General features: G+C 39.6%; 1 protein-coding gene across 1 annotated transcript in view; it reads right to left on the reverse strand.

The window, feature by feature from the left end:
- The window catches only part of LOC126457613 (sushi, von Willebrand factor type A, EGF and pentraxin domain-containing protein 1), a 336,391-nt gene that overhangs the window by 249,508 nt on the left and 72,282 nt on the right, over positions 1–14,601 (reverse strand). Inside the window, exons 28-29 of the mRNA XM_050094068.1 lie at positions 10,964–11,202; positions 1,450–1,571 (exon numbers count right to left, since the gene is read on the reverse strand). Of these exons, the coding sequence (XP_049950025.1) occupies positions 1,450–1,571; positions 10,964–11,202 (361 nt within the window). The remainder of the gene's footprint in view (positions 1–1,449; positions 1,572–10,963; positions 11,203–14,601) is intronic.

Genomic DNA, 14,601 nt, shown 5'->3' on the forward strand with positions numbered 1-14,601 from the left:
ATCAAAAGAAAATTATGCATGCCCATATTAACTATGTTAACTTTATTGTTATGTATATACAAATTGCAATGCATGCCTATGATAAATAAATAAATAAAATTATACAAAGAGAGAAAGCTAACAAATTATTGGACAAAACTGCTGTCCGGTACTTACTTTCCAGAGGTGAATGTATAGTACTGCCATTAGACAGACATAAATACATGTAAAGTGAAATGTATTGACTCACAGACAGATGCAACAAAAATACTACTAAACACATAAGCTTTTCGCCAGAAGGCCTCTTTATTAAATAGACAAAATATACACACACTTCACGTATACATGTCTCACACTCACATGACTGGTCTCTGCTTACTGAGGCCTAACTCCAAGCAACTACATGTGATGGGAGAAGCAATCTAGGTGGTGGGGGCATTGGCTAGGGTGAGAAGGAGGAGGGAGAGCAAGGTACAGGTAGGAAATGGTAAAGTATTATTTGTAGGAGCATACAGGGATAAGGTGGAGAGGGGATAGGGCAGCTAGGTGAAGTCAGGAGGTTAGATGGAGATTTGGGTGGGGACAGAAAAGGAGAGAAGTAAAAAGACTATGGGTGCACTTGTGAAACAGAAGGCTGTGGAGTGGGAACAGGAAAAGGATAGGTAGGTGAAGGATAACAACTAACGGAGGTTGAGGCCAGGAGGGTTACGGGAATGTAGGATAAACTGCGGGGAGAGTTCCCATCTGTGCAACTCAGAAAAACTGGTGTTGGTAGGAAGTATCCAGATGGTGCAGTCTGTGAAGTAGTCATTAAAAATGAAGAACTTTGTGATGGGCAGTGTGCTCAGCTACTGGGTGATCCAGTTGTTTCTGGCCACAGTTTGTCAGTGGCCATTCATGCAGAGAGACAGCTTCTTGGTTGTCATGCCCATGCCTTTAATGGGATAGATGGGTAGCCCTGTCTTTGATGGGATAGTTACTGGATTGTGATCAGACTGGAGTAGGTGGTGGCGGAAAGATGTATGGCACAGGCCTTGCATCTAGGTCTATGACAGGGATAGGAGTCATGAGGCAAGGAGTTGGGAGCAGGGATTGTATAGGGGTGGACGAAGATATTGTGAAAGTTTGGTGGGTGGCAGAATACCACTATGGGAGGGGTGAGGAGGACAGTGGGCAGGACCTAAGACCAAAGTTGAACCTATACCAATTAGACTCAACCTAAGGCCAATGTTGAACCCTAGGAATGGAATGGCAGCCAGAGACTGTGGTCATGTGTGTGTTAGCTGCATTTCTGAAAATGTTTGTGTATGTCTGTGTAATCTTTTTGTTGTGCCTGTCTGCAACTCAACATCTCTGTTATATGGTGAGTAGCAATCTATCTTTTTTATAACATTGTCAGTATTCTTACTGTAATATTTTATTCCACAATGTATTATACAACACAAGCAACTTTCTTGAGGAATTACTTACCGGAATCCTGGATTGCAAGTTGCAATGCACTGGAGCCCCTTTTCTCCAGGAAGACAATTTAGTGCACCGTTTGCTGGTGGATGAAGTTCCCAATCCACACAAGGAGTTGCTTGCACCGCGACCTATAACAGTGGAGCAAAACATAAGCATGTCAGCAAGGCAAACTAACAGCAAGTATTATCATGCTAATGGATATTTAATCAAGAAGTCGTTGTCTCTATGATTAACAAGGAGATATATTACTGGACTGTTACACAAGCATTCACTGCACACCAGGTAATAGATAATATATCATTTTCTGACACACCTAAAAAGGACATTTTAGAGTTTACTGATACTTTTATTATGAAATAATTAAAATTTTGTCAAATACTGCTGAAAACTTGTAATTAGCATTCTGAACTGAATGAGCAGAGAGAAAGCCGAGACAACTAATGCAGTGAGTACTTGTGATCACCAACAAGGAGCAGCAGCCGTAAAATCTTTCAGTAAAAATCTTCTGCTGCTTTTCTTAAATACATAAATAAAATGACAGACAATGAAGTAATATGAAAATAAATGGCCATTCTACAGTATCCACATTAAGACTACTTCACAGAAAGGTCTTTCTTGCATTTAGTAATGGTCAAACTTGGCATAGTACTATAAAGAAATAGTAACAATATTTAGGATCTCACCTAATCTCCATTTATTTTGAAAACAGTAAAATCTCATTAAGACACTCTTGTGTATAGCATTTTAGCATGTAAAATGCTCTTTCATTCCTGTCACACAAGAAGCTCCTAAAAGATTTTTAATAGGTAGCAGACAACTTAACAGGCAGCACAATGGAAAATGCAGTCTATTGTTGTTATAATTTGAAACCTTACTGACTATTAATTGACCGTGACAGTTTCAAAAATGTAAAAAGGTTTTCAAATGCCACTACCAGTCACAAAATTTGTTGACAACTAAATTATTTATTTAGTGACATGTTTTAAGGTGATACCTTATCATCAGGCTATACTGGCAATATAAAAACATTTAACACATTTATATAAAGATATGAGGCCTGTTCAAAAAATTCCAGAACTTTGTCCACAAAATTTTTCAACACGTACAATTTACTTACTGTACAGAGTCTCCTTCAATATTCTCCTCCACAATTGATACACCACTCGGAAGGCTGTTTCCTCTTTTGGAAGCAGTCTTCGTACGTCTGTTGCTGGATCACGTGAAGCCCCATATGCAAATTTTCTTTTATCTCATCTATCATTGCAAATCTTCAACTTTTCCGTGGGATTTTCAACTTTGGAAATAAAAAGAAGTCCACAGAGACCAGGTCTGGAGAGTACGGAGGATGAGGCAGGACAGTGATTTCGTTTTTTGTGCAATAGTCATGCACCAATAGGGATGAATGTGCATGTGCATTATCATGACGCAAGAGCCATGAATTGTCTCACCACATTTCAGGCCATTTCCTTCTCAGATTTTCTCGTAGGCATCACAAAACGTCCCGATAGTACTATCGATTAACAGTTTGCCCCTGTGGCACGAATTCATGATGAACTAATCCTTCAAAGTCAGAGAAAACTATCAGCACAGCTTTGATATTTGACCCGCCTCGACGAGTGTTTTTTAGTGTTGGAGAACCTTTCTCGAGCGACTGTGAAGACTGAACTTCGTTTTCAACATCACATCAGTAGACCCACGTCTCATCACCAGTTATGAGTCTCTTAAGGAACATGGTGTTCCCATTTGTGCAATCCAAAAGCTCTTTGCAGATTGCAAGGTGAAGGTCTTTCTGGTCTTGACTCATGCGTATTGGGATGAACTTGGCGGCAACACGATGCATTCAGTATTTCATGACACGATCCAACTGAAGTGTTACATTGTTTTGCAATCTCTCGGACAGTCTTCGATTGGCATGCACAATTTTGTTCACGGCCCTCACATGAGCATCATCAGTACACATCAAAGGGCATCCTGAATGAGGGTCATCTTTAACTTCCATCAGGACATTTTCAAACCATGCGAACCATTCGTAACACCGAGTATGCCTTAAGCACTCATCACGATAGGCTTCCTGCAGGGATGGCAATCATATTTCACTACAACACACCATTGGTGCGAAAATATGACTTCTCCAGAACTTTTTAGACAGACCTCATATTAAAGCTTCTTTGCATGACTGCTGTGGGAACCCTATGGAAAGAGAGAAAGATAACCTTTTAGGAGATTATAATTCTCTCTCTCCACAGGATAATCACGGCAGTCATGTAAAGAAGCTTTGATATCTGTATAAACATGTTTTTGCAATACCAATATAGCCTGATGACAAGGTATCACCTCGAAACATGTTGCTAATAAATAATTTAGTTGTCAACAAATTTTGTGACTGGTAGCGTATTTGAAAACCTTATGATACTACTATTAACAATTAGAGCTGGAGCCTCCCTCCTAAACACATTCATAACTTCTAACTGGTGACCACATTCCTACTATATGTAATGTGAAAGTTAGCAAAGAGAGAATGACAATATTTGCTTGTGGCAATGCTGATGGGGTGGAAAACTAAAGTATCTCATAATTGGTGAAGCTGCAAATTGCTCATGCAATAAAAACATTCACAAACAAATCAGCATTAAGACTGTGCTTTTTGTAGATAATTTTGCACCTCACACAAAAGGCAGTTTGCTGTAAAATATTGAACTGTCTTTCCTTCCTCTTAGTAGGGCCAGTAAACTTCAACCCATAGATAAGGACTTGTAAAACTGATAAAACAATATTATGGAAAATGACATATTACTTTCAACACACTATTTGTTGGAATCTAATACAGATAAAAATTCACTCGACACCTTTCTATGAGGCAGTCTCCATGCCTTCCGAATTAACTATGTAACTGTAGACCAGATGTGGCTTAAATTCAAAGAAATGGCATCAGCAGCAATTGAGAGATTTATATCAAATAAATTAATAAGAGACGGCACTGATCCCATATGATACACAAAGCAGGTCAGAACACTGTTGCGGAATGAATGAAAAATGCATGCCATATTTAAAAGAACACTAAAACCCCAAGGTTGGTGAAGTTCTACAGAAGCTCAAAATTTAGCACAATATCAATGTGAGATGCTTGTAACAGTTTACACAATGAAACTCTGCCTGAAAATCTGACAGTAAGTCCAGAGAGATTCTGTAAGGTACACCAGCAGTAAGACGCAATCAGTATCTTCACTTTGCGATAACGGTTGTAATGTTACCAATGACAGTGCACCAAAACGGAGTAACTAAATACAGTTTTCCAAAGAGGATAAATATTCCAGAATTCAAATCAAGAACTGCTGCCAACATCTGAAACTTAGAGGCAGATATCCTCATTGTAGAAAAGCAACTCAAATCACTTAATAAAGGGAAGTCTTTCAGTCATTATTCTATACCAATTAGATTCCTTTCAGAGTACATGATGACACAATATCTCCATATGTAGCAATCATATGCATCCATTCTATTGGCAAAAGATCAATACTCAAGAAAGGAAATACGAGTAATCCACTGAAATACAAGTCCTTGTCACTAACATCTAGCTGCAGTAGGATTTTGGAACATATACTGTGGCTGAATATGGGGGACTGATGACCTTAGCTGTTTAGTCCCCCTTAAACATCCCAACAACCACCACCACCTGTGGCTGAATATTACAAATTATCTCAAGGTAAACAATCTATTGACACGTAGTCAGCATGGTTTCAGAAAATATCATCTTCCTGCAACACAACTAGGTCCTTATTCTCTTAAAGTAATGAGTGCTATCGACAGGGATCTCAAATTTATTCCGTATTTCTGGATTTCCAGAAGGCTTTTGATACCGACTGAACTGTGGAGGACTTGCAATCAATTTCACGTGCCTTGATTTCGGCCATTATTTACTGGCGCTTCTACTGGCAGCACAAATCAATTGTAGATTGTTGCTGATTATCTCTGGCAGAAGGAGTCCTAAAGTAGGCCTTGAGCAGCACTGATGTGGTCAGTAAGAGCGAGGCAGCGAGTGACAGCAGACAAGAGGGCTTCCACGGGTCAGTTCCAGTTATAGTTGGTCAGTTGGCCATTAGCTCTGTTTATGACAAGACTTGGTGTAACTGGTGAAGTCAGAGTTACGACACTGAGCTGAGTACAGCGTCTTTCTGTCCAATCCCGCTGATATGTCAAGCTTTGATATTCCATGCTGTGCAGGAGCCGCACTGAATATTTCCAGGATTATGAAATATCTGCAACATTGTGCATTTGTCCGTATTTCTCACACTAAGACACACCCACCTCTATTGTCTCTGCTTGGTGGCTTACTGAAATATTTGTTTGAGCATAACTATCTGAGCAAAGGCTCTGTTGCTTCAGATTATTTATATTTCTGATCAGTCGAATATTTGGTTGTGTACGTACCTGTGCCTGTATTGGAGATTTCTACGTACAGCTGAGAGATTCATTGCAGTACATTTTGTGTTAGATATATGCAGTGTCAAAGGCCAATTTCAGTGGTAAACCTTAATGTTAGATTTTTCTATTGATGTGGTCATCACCTTTCTTGTGCAATATTATTCTGAGAAGTGGTTTGGCATAAGCCACAGCAACAATTTTTCATGTTAAATTGTGATCTGAAGTGTTTTTAAAGATTTTGTATTTAATCTTTTATTTTATATTTTGTTTGCTTTAACAGAAATTTCCTGTATTCAATATATGTGTTAAAATTGTGTTATGGATTCCAGTTCTAAATACCACGAAAGAAAGCACTGCTTGTAAGATCTAATTATTAAGTACCGCCTCATATAGGCATTTATTAAGAGGCATTTATTAAGTTTTCCTGTTTCATATTTTATTCAGCTAAATGGTTTAAGAGACACCTTTATCACTACTATGCATTCTTGATATTTTGTAAATTTGGTTAAAGATCAATTTTTGGAATTTGGTTGCATATTAAGAGGCCATATGCTGATCATTTCTTGAGAAGGCAGCCATTAACATTTGTTTAACTTGTTTGTTTGGCCTATGTTTCACCTAAGTGATGTCTGTTAACAGCCCTATTTAGTCTTCTGAGCTTCGCTACTGGTTGTTTAGCAGCTGGCGGCTGTGGGGGCTTGTTGCTGTTACGCACTGCCTTGGCATTTATTGGCTGCCTTTGAGACATGTATTGCCTTAACATGCTGGTTCGTGCTGCCTGTTAATAAATTTTAAATTATGTTGTGGCTATATTACTTATTGTTCTGATCTATGGAACCTTTGGAATATGCTTGTATTGCCCATGTTATGAATTTTGGGTGGCTAAGTTTTTTCTTAACTTGCTTAAGCACGTTTTTTCTTAACTTGCTTAAGCACTATTCTTGGATATTGTGTTAGGTGAATATTTCAAAATCATTAAACCATAATTACTGGTTTGAGCCTAAATTGGGATTGTACTTGCCTCACGTGTGGTCAACCTTAATCTATTTTGCCATTTTGGTGCCTGATAAAATTTTCCGTAGATTTTATGATTTTATGCTGATTTCAACAGTGTGTTTGTTCTCTTGTGTTTTGATGGCATGCATGATTAAAAAAATTAATTACTTTTCCAAAAATTCCTTGAAGGCCTTAAGTGATGTTTTCTTAATTGATCTCATTTTATAAGGAAAGAAGTTCCTGTTCTATATTTATTCTGGCACTGTGTTTTGTGGCTTGTTGAGGCAAAATCATTCCTTAAAGCTGTAAGTAACTAATTAGCCTTACCCTGTCACTCATAATTATTTTTGATTATTGTATTTATTTATTCATGCTCTTATGTGGTGGTTAAATAAATGTAACCATTCAAATGACAAACGACACTGCTATTCTGGGTTTGCCCTCTCATGCTTTCCTTGTCCAGCCAATCCTACTCACAAACAGCTTTTAATCAAATTACATGCCTATGGAGTATTGTCTCAGTTGTGGGACTGGATTCCTGAAATTCTGTCACCAAGGTCACAGTTTGTAGCAACTGACAGAAATTCATCAAGTAAAACCAAAGTGATATTTGGCATTACCCAAGGAAGTGATATAGAGCCTCTGCTGTTCCTAATCTACATAAATGACTTAGGAGACAGTCTGAGCAGCCCTCTTAAATTGTTTGGAGGTGATTCTGTCATTTACTGTATAGTAAAGTCACCAAAAGGTCAAAACCAATTGCAAAATGATTTAGACATGATACCCACATAGTGCAAAAAGTGGCAATTGACTCTAAACAATGAAAAGTATGGAAAAGAGGAATCCATAAAATTTCAGTTACTCAATAAATCACAAAAATCTAAAGGCTGTCAATTCAACTAAATAGCTAGGGATCACAATAATGGACAACATACATTGGACAATTCACATAGATTAATGTTGTGGGGAAGGAGAACCAAATACTGTTTTATTCGCAGAACACTTAGAAGATGCAACAAATCCACTAAACAGATTGCCTATGTGACAACTGTCCATTCTCCGCTAGAGTATTGCTGTGCAGTATAAAATCCTTACCAGGCAGGTTTGACGGGGCACATCAAACAAGTTCAAATAAGGGCAGCTAGTTTTGTACTTTCGTTAAACAGGGGAAATAGTGTTATGGATTTAATAAACAAGTTTGGGTGGGAATCATCAAAACAAAAGCATTTTTCGATGCAGTGGGATCTTTTCATGAGATTTCAATTTCTAGCTTTCTCCTCAAAATGCGAAAATATTTTGTTGATGCCCATCTACAGAGGGAGGAATGATCACCATAATAAAATAGATAAATCAGAACATCTACACACACTTTTCAAGAGTGGAACAGTAGAGAAATAGTGTGAAAGACATTTGATTAACTCTCTGCCAGGCACTTAAGTGTGATTTGCAGAGTAGTCATGAAGATGTAGATGTACATGCAATGAGTTTTATTTCAATAGCCTAGGATGCCACAAACCCTCATCATCAAAAATTATTTTCAGAAAGCTGATTTTTTTTAGGTGAGTCTCTTGGATTTGATGGGTAATTTCTTTTTATGTTCAAGATTTGTGGGATTTTTTTTCTCCGCCTTATAGGAAACTGGAAGCACAAAAATGTTGAAAGTAATGGTTCTGATGATGGCAGTCAGTCTGTGAAAAGTGCAGAAATGTTTAACATTTTGTTCCAGATGATGAAAATGTTACAATGTCTCATATACTGAGATAGATTAAATAACAGATGATGTTGGAGTAGAAAATGATATTGAAGGTGAGACATAGTTAGGATGTGAATCAGAATCTATTCCCCTGAAATCTCCAACCCTGAACAAGATTAGTCTCATTTGCAGATATATCTATGTCAGCAGGAAACTTAGAGAAGTCTGTTAACCGTATTCTTAACTACACTCCTGGAAATGGAAAAAAGAACACATTGACACCGGTGTGTCAGACCCACCATACTTGCTCCGGACACTGCGAGAGGGCAGTACAAGCAATGATCACACGCACGGCACAGCGGACACACCAGGAACCGCGGTGTTGGCCGTCGAATGGCGCTAACTGCGCAGCATTTGTGCACCGCCGCCGTCAGTGTCAGCCAGTTTGCCGTGGCATACGGAGCTCCATCGCAGTCTTTAACACTGGTAGCATGCCGCGACAGCGTGGACGTGAACCGTATGTGCAGTTGACGGACTTTGAGCGAGGGCGTATAGTGGGCATGCGGGAGGCCGGGTGGACGTACCGCCGAATTGCTCAACACGTGGGGCGTGAGGTCTCCACAGTACATCGATGTTGTCGCCAGTGGTCGGCGGAAGGTGCACGTACCCGTCGACTTGGGACCGGACCGCAGCGACGCACGGATGCACGCCAAGACCGTAGGATCCTACGCAGTGCCGTAGGGGACCGCACCGCCACTTCCCAGCAAATTAGGGACACTGTTGCTCCTGGGGTATCGGCGAGGACCATTCGCAACCATCTCCATGAAACTGGGCTACGGTCCCGCACACCGTTAGGCCGTCTTCCGCTCACGCCCCAACATCGTGCAGCCCGCCTCCAGTGGTGTCGCGACAGGCGTGAATGGAGGGACGAATGGAGACGTGTCGTCTTCAGCGATGAGAGTCGCTTCTGCCTTGGTGCGAATGATGGTCGTATGCGTGTTTGGCGCCGTGCAGGTGAGCGCCACAATCAGGACTGCATACGACCGAGGCACACAGGGCCAACACCCGGCATCATGGTGTGGGGAGCGATCTCCTACACTGGCCGTATACCACTGGTGATCGTCGAGGGGACACTGAATAGTGCACGGTACATCCAAACCGTCAACGAACCCATCGTTCTACCATTCCTAGACCGGCAAGGGAACTTGCTGTGCCAACAGGACAATGCACGTCCGCATGTATCCCGTGCCACCCAACGTGCTCTAGAAGGTGTAAGTCAACTACCCTGGCCAGCAAGATCTCCGGATCTGTCCCCCATTGAGCATGTTTGGGACTGGATGAAGCGTCGTCTCACGCGGTCCGCACGTCCAGCACGAACGCTGGTCCAACTGAGGCGCCAGGTGGAAATGGCATGGCAAGCCGTTCCACAGGACTACATCCAGCATCTCTACGATCGTCTCCATGGGAGAATAGCAGCCTGCATTGCTGCGAAAGGTGGATATACACTGTACTAGTGCCGACATTGTGCATGCTCTGTTGCCTGTGTCTGTGTGCCTGTGGTTCTGTCAGTGTGATCATGTGATGTATCGGACCCCAGGAATGTGTCAATAAAGTTTCCCCTTCCTGGGACAATGAATTCTCGGTGTTCTTATTTCAATTTCCAGGAGTGTATATAAAGATTAAGTGCTTATATACTATTTTAGATGGAAGTAACAGGCACTTCACAAATTTTTAGTTGGGATGTCTTATATACAGGGGGAATTACAGCCCATTATTTATCACTCACAAAGGGACTGTGAAGAAAAAAGATCAGGTTCATTACAGCACACTCAGAGGCATATAAACAGTTGTTCTTCTCTCACTCTGTACATGAATGTGAAAAAATCCTAAGAACTGGTACAATGCGACGTACTCTCTGCCATGCACTACACAGAGGTTTGCAGAGTAGGTAATTCAACATTTACATTATTTTGTACTAAGGACTGAAAACTGAAACATCTATTTTTGGCAAAAGTCTCACCTATTTTTATCAAAATTTGCATCTATTTTTGGCCAAATTTGCAACTTTTTTGTTTTTAACTGATTATATACATCAATTTAAAAGGTTGTTACCCTATTTGCATGAAGATGAAGCCTGAGCATTTTGAAATTAACTGTTAACTGAAAGTGGCGATAGAGAAACTTTTTGAGTTGCTTTTGCTGAAAATTCAACAGGTTGTTTTCTGAAATGGCCTATGTTTTCTTATAGTAGCTAGTAAAAAAATATATGCATTGCTACACATATTTCTAGTATGTTATTTCTGTGGCATTCATTGTGGAAAACAGGTATGTTAAAGGCAAAACGAAAATAATTAGTTCATTCACTGACGATAAAGTAAAATGAAAATGTCAATGTTTATACACACATACCTGAAAATGGCACTTAGCTTCATTTCCAAACTTATCAGTTGCCACAACAGTAACATTTTCGAAGCCTCCGATAGGAATAGTTGCCCTTTCAGGTATAAATCTCACAGTAACTTCCCCAGATGCATCAGACACATTTACACGACGTCGTGTATCATTGAAATTGACGGCATAACTATCTTGTCGGTCAACAAGCTCAATGACATAACTCTGAGGACAGCTAAGTAGTGGTGGTGTGTCATCTAGGAGGGAGAAAGGTCAGTTATTACACATCTAAAATATGAATCCTAAACACATGTCAAAAATAAATACAATTATTTTGGTTAAAATGTAATTAATACAACTGCTGGCATTCGTGAGGTCAAAAATTTCACAAAATTCATCATTCTAAATGATGTACCCCAGCCTACAATACAGCATGTATTTATGAAGACATGTAGTCTCACGTATTTTAGAACATAAAATAAAGTTGATGAAAGACATTTCTGCCAATAGTATTCCAGTGATCTTCAAGCAGTAGGATTAAAATATCTGACTGTTGTGACAGGAAAAAAGATCGAAATAAAAACTTTGCTTGGATACAAGGATAAAATGACCAGGCCACACAATTTGGTTGAAGAACTCAAGTTGTCAGTGATTTCGCCCAACATCACTGCCAGAAGCAAAAGACAGACTCAAATGAATTTGCTGAATACTAGAATTTTTCCTCACAACTTTTGTCATTTAGTTACTGAGACTGCTTTATCCAATATACATCAAAAATATCACGGAACAACCACCTATGAGAGGAGCATAATTAACATTGTTGTAATATTACACAATAAGATAGCAGAGGAAATAAAAAATGCTACTCATCCAATATTTAAAGCTAAACTAAAGGCATTCCTAATAAAGCACTGTTTCTATTCTGTCAGAGAATTTCTGAATATGTAACAAAATTAATTGTAATAGGTACCTATTTTTAATTTGCCTACTATTTTGCTAATATTATGTATTATTGTAACTTATCTTTGACCTGTCCAATACCAGTAGTACAATTTGTGCTGTATGATTAAACTGGTCAATAAAAAATCAAATCAAATAAGTTTGCTCTGTTTCTATCCTTTGAACTGCATATGACAACAAAAATCAAGAATACTTCACACTTTTGTGAAAAGCCTGTTGCATTTTCTCTGTGAATGACTTCCTTCTTGTTCATGAAGTGCATGCAATATGAAAAAGAATTATGAATATGGATTACGTGCAATGCTTAATTTTTGTATCCCTCCAGTTTCACCTTTACATTAAAAAATACTTTCTTCAGGAAAGTGAATGTTCTACAGTATGTAGACAATACAAGAATCAATCTGAGGGTATGTCTGCACAGGAACAAAAAGGCACAACTGACTACCACAATGTTTTGACTCAAGTAATGGCTTACAAGAAATGGGTTGGAAATATCCACAGCAAAATTATCTCCAATAATGTTTTCTAGTACAGAATGATGTCGCCTGAGGTAAATGTGTTTGGCCACACAACTTTCCTGTGATGGGAACTCCTTATCTATGAAGAATTAACCTGGCAGTCTTAAACAAAGCACATATCTCATAAATGTGGGATGGCTACTGACAGAAACAGAGCTATGAAGGGGTAGTTCAATGTTCCCATAATTCTCACTCTTGACCAGACAATGCACAACAGATGCCCACGTTTAATGCCATCACAATAGAGCCCATGAGTGCAAAAAATGTATAGTAACATATTATTGTGTGGTTCAGTAGTTCATATATATTACCTGTACAAATAAGGTGGCTGTTCGTCACAAGTTAGGGGCCAGTCACAAGCTAAGAGCCATTGAATAACAAACATTTTATTCTAAAAATGATTTTCTCATATCTGTCACTTCTATGACTACATACACTGAAGCACCAAAGAAATTGGTATAGGCATGCGTATTCAAATACAGAGATCTGCAAACAGTCAGAATATGATGCTGCGGCCAGCAATGCCTATTTAAGGCAACAAGTGTCTGGCGCAGTTGTTAGACTGGTTACTGCTGCTACAATGGCAGTTTATCAAAATTTGAGTGAGTTTGAACATGGTGTTACAATCAGCGCATGAGTGATGGGACACAGCATCTCTGAGGTAGTGATAAAATGGGGATTTTCGTGTACAACCATTTCACGAGTGTACAATGAATACCAAGAATCTGGTAAAACATCAAATCTCTGATATTTCTGCAGCTGGAAGAAGATCCTGCAAGAATGGGACCAACAATGAATGAAGAGAATTGTTCCTCGTGAAAGAAGTGTAACCCTTCTTCAGATTGCTGCAGATTTCTATGCTGGGTCATAACAAGTGTCACAGTGCAAACCATTCAATGAAACATTATCAATATGGCCTTTCAGAGCTGAAGGCCCACTCGCGTACCCTTGATGACTACATGATACAAAGCTTTACACCTTGTCTGGGCCCGCCAACACCGACATTGGACTGTTGATGACTGGAAACAAGTTGCCTCGTTGGACAAGTCTCATTACAAATTGTATTGAGCAGTTGGATGTGTACGGTTATGGAGACAACCTCATGAATCCATGGAACCTGCATGTCAGAAGAGGATTGTTACATGTCAGCAGGGTATTGTTAAAGTTGGCAGAGGCTCCGTAATGGAGTGGGGCATGTGCAGTTGCAATGATATGGGACCCGTGAACATCTACATACCACTCTGACAGGTGACACATACGTAAGCATCCTTCTGATCACCTGCATCCATTGGGCAATTCCAGCAGGGCAATGCGACACCCCACATGTCCAGAATTGTTACAGAGTGGCTCCAGGAACACTCTTCTGAGTTTAAACACTTCTGCTGGCTACCAAACGGCCCAGACATGAACATTATTGAGCATGTATGGGATGCCTTGCACAGTGCTGTTCAGAAAAGATCTCCATCCCCTCGTACTCTTACACATTTATGGTCAGCCCTGCAGGATTCATGATGTCAATTCTCTCCAGCACTACTTCAGAGATAAGTCAAGTTCAATTCACGTCGTGTTGCAGCACTTCCGTGGATTGGTGGTGGTAGTGATGGTGGTGGTGGTGGAGGGGGGCTACATGATATGAGGCTGGTGTACCAGTTTCTTTCGCTCTTCAGTGTATATTGGTGTGTTACAAAAATATATTCAATTGCACGTATGTTATTTATAGAGGTAAGGTTACAGTTAACATCTTAAATGATAACAACTGCATTTTGTTAGCATTTAAATTTATATCTTGTTCATGAAAATATGTAATTATATTTATTACTCCACCTGTTGCAGAAGACAAGTATTTTTGCCAAAAAACAACAGAGATGTGTCATTTCCATAACTCACTATTTTGGAGTTTGTTGGCTAGGTGGCATCATTCACACAGACTAAGAAAGAAGGGAGCTAAGAATTGACCCATAGGGGACTCCTCATTTCACTAGAAGACTGGAAGATTACAGCTTTGATAGGTTACCTTTGGGCACTGCTTCCAGTTTGACAGGTAGTTGGTTAGCAGTAGTACTGCTGAATCTTTCAAAGTATATGTCTCAAGTTTCTTTATTAAAAGGTCATGTTTAACTCAGTCAAATGTCTCAGCAAGATCATGGAATATGCCTGTTGCCACATTTCCTTCGTCTA

Source organism: Schistocerca serialis, chromosome 2 (assembly GCF_023864345.2).
Source record: "Schistocerca serialis cubense isolate TAMUIC-IGC-003099 chromosome 2, iqSchSeri2.2, whole genome shotgun sequence".
Taxonomy (NCBI): domain Eukaryota; kingdom Metazoa; phylum Arthropoda; class Insecta; order Orthoptera; family Acrididae; genus Schistocerca; species Schistocerca serialis.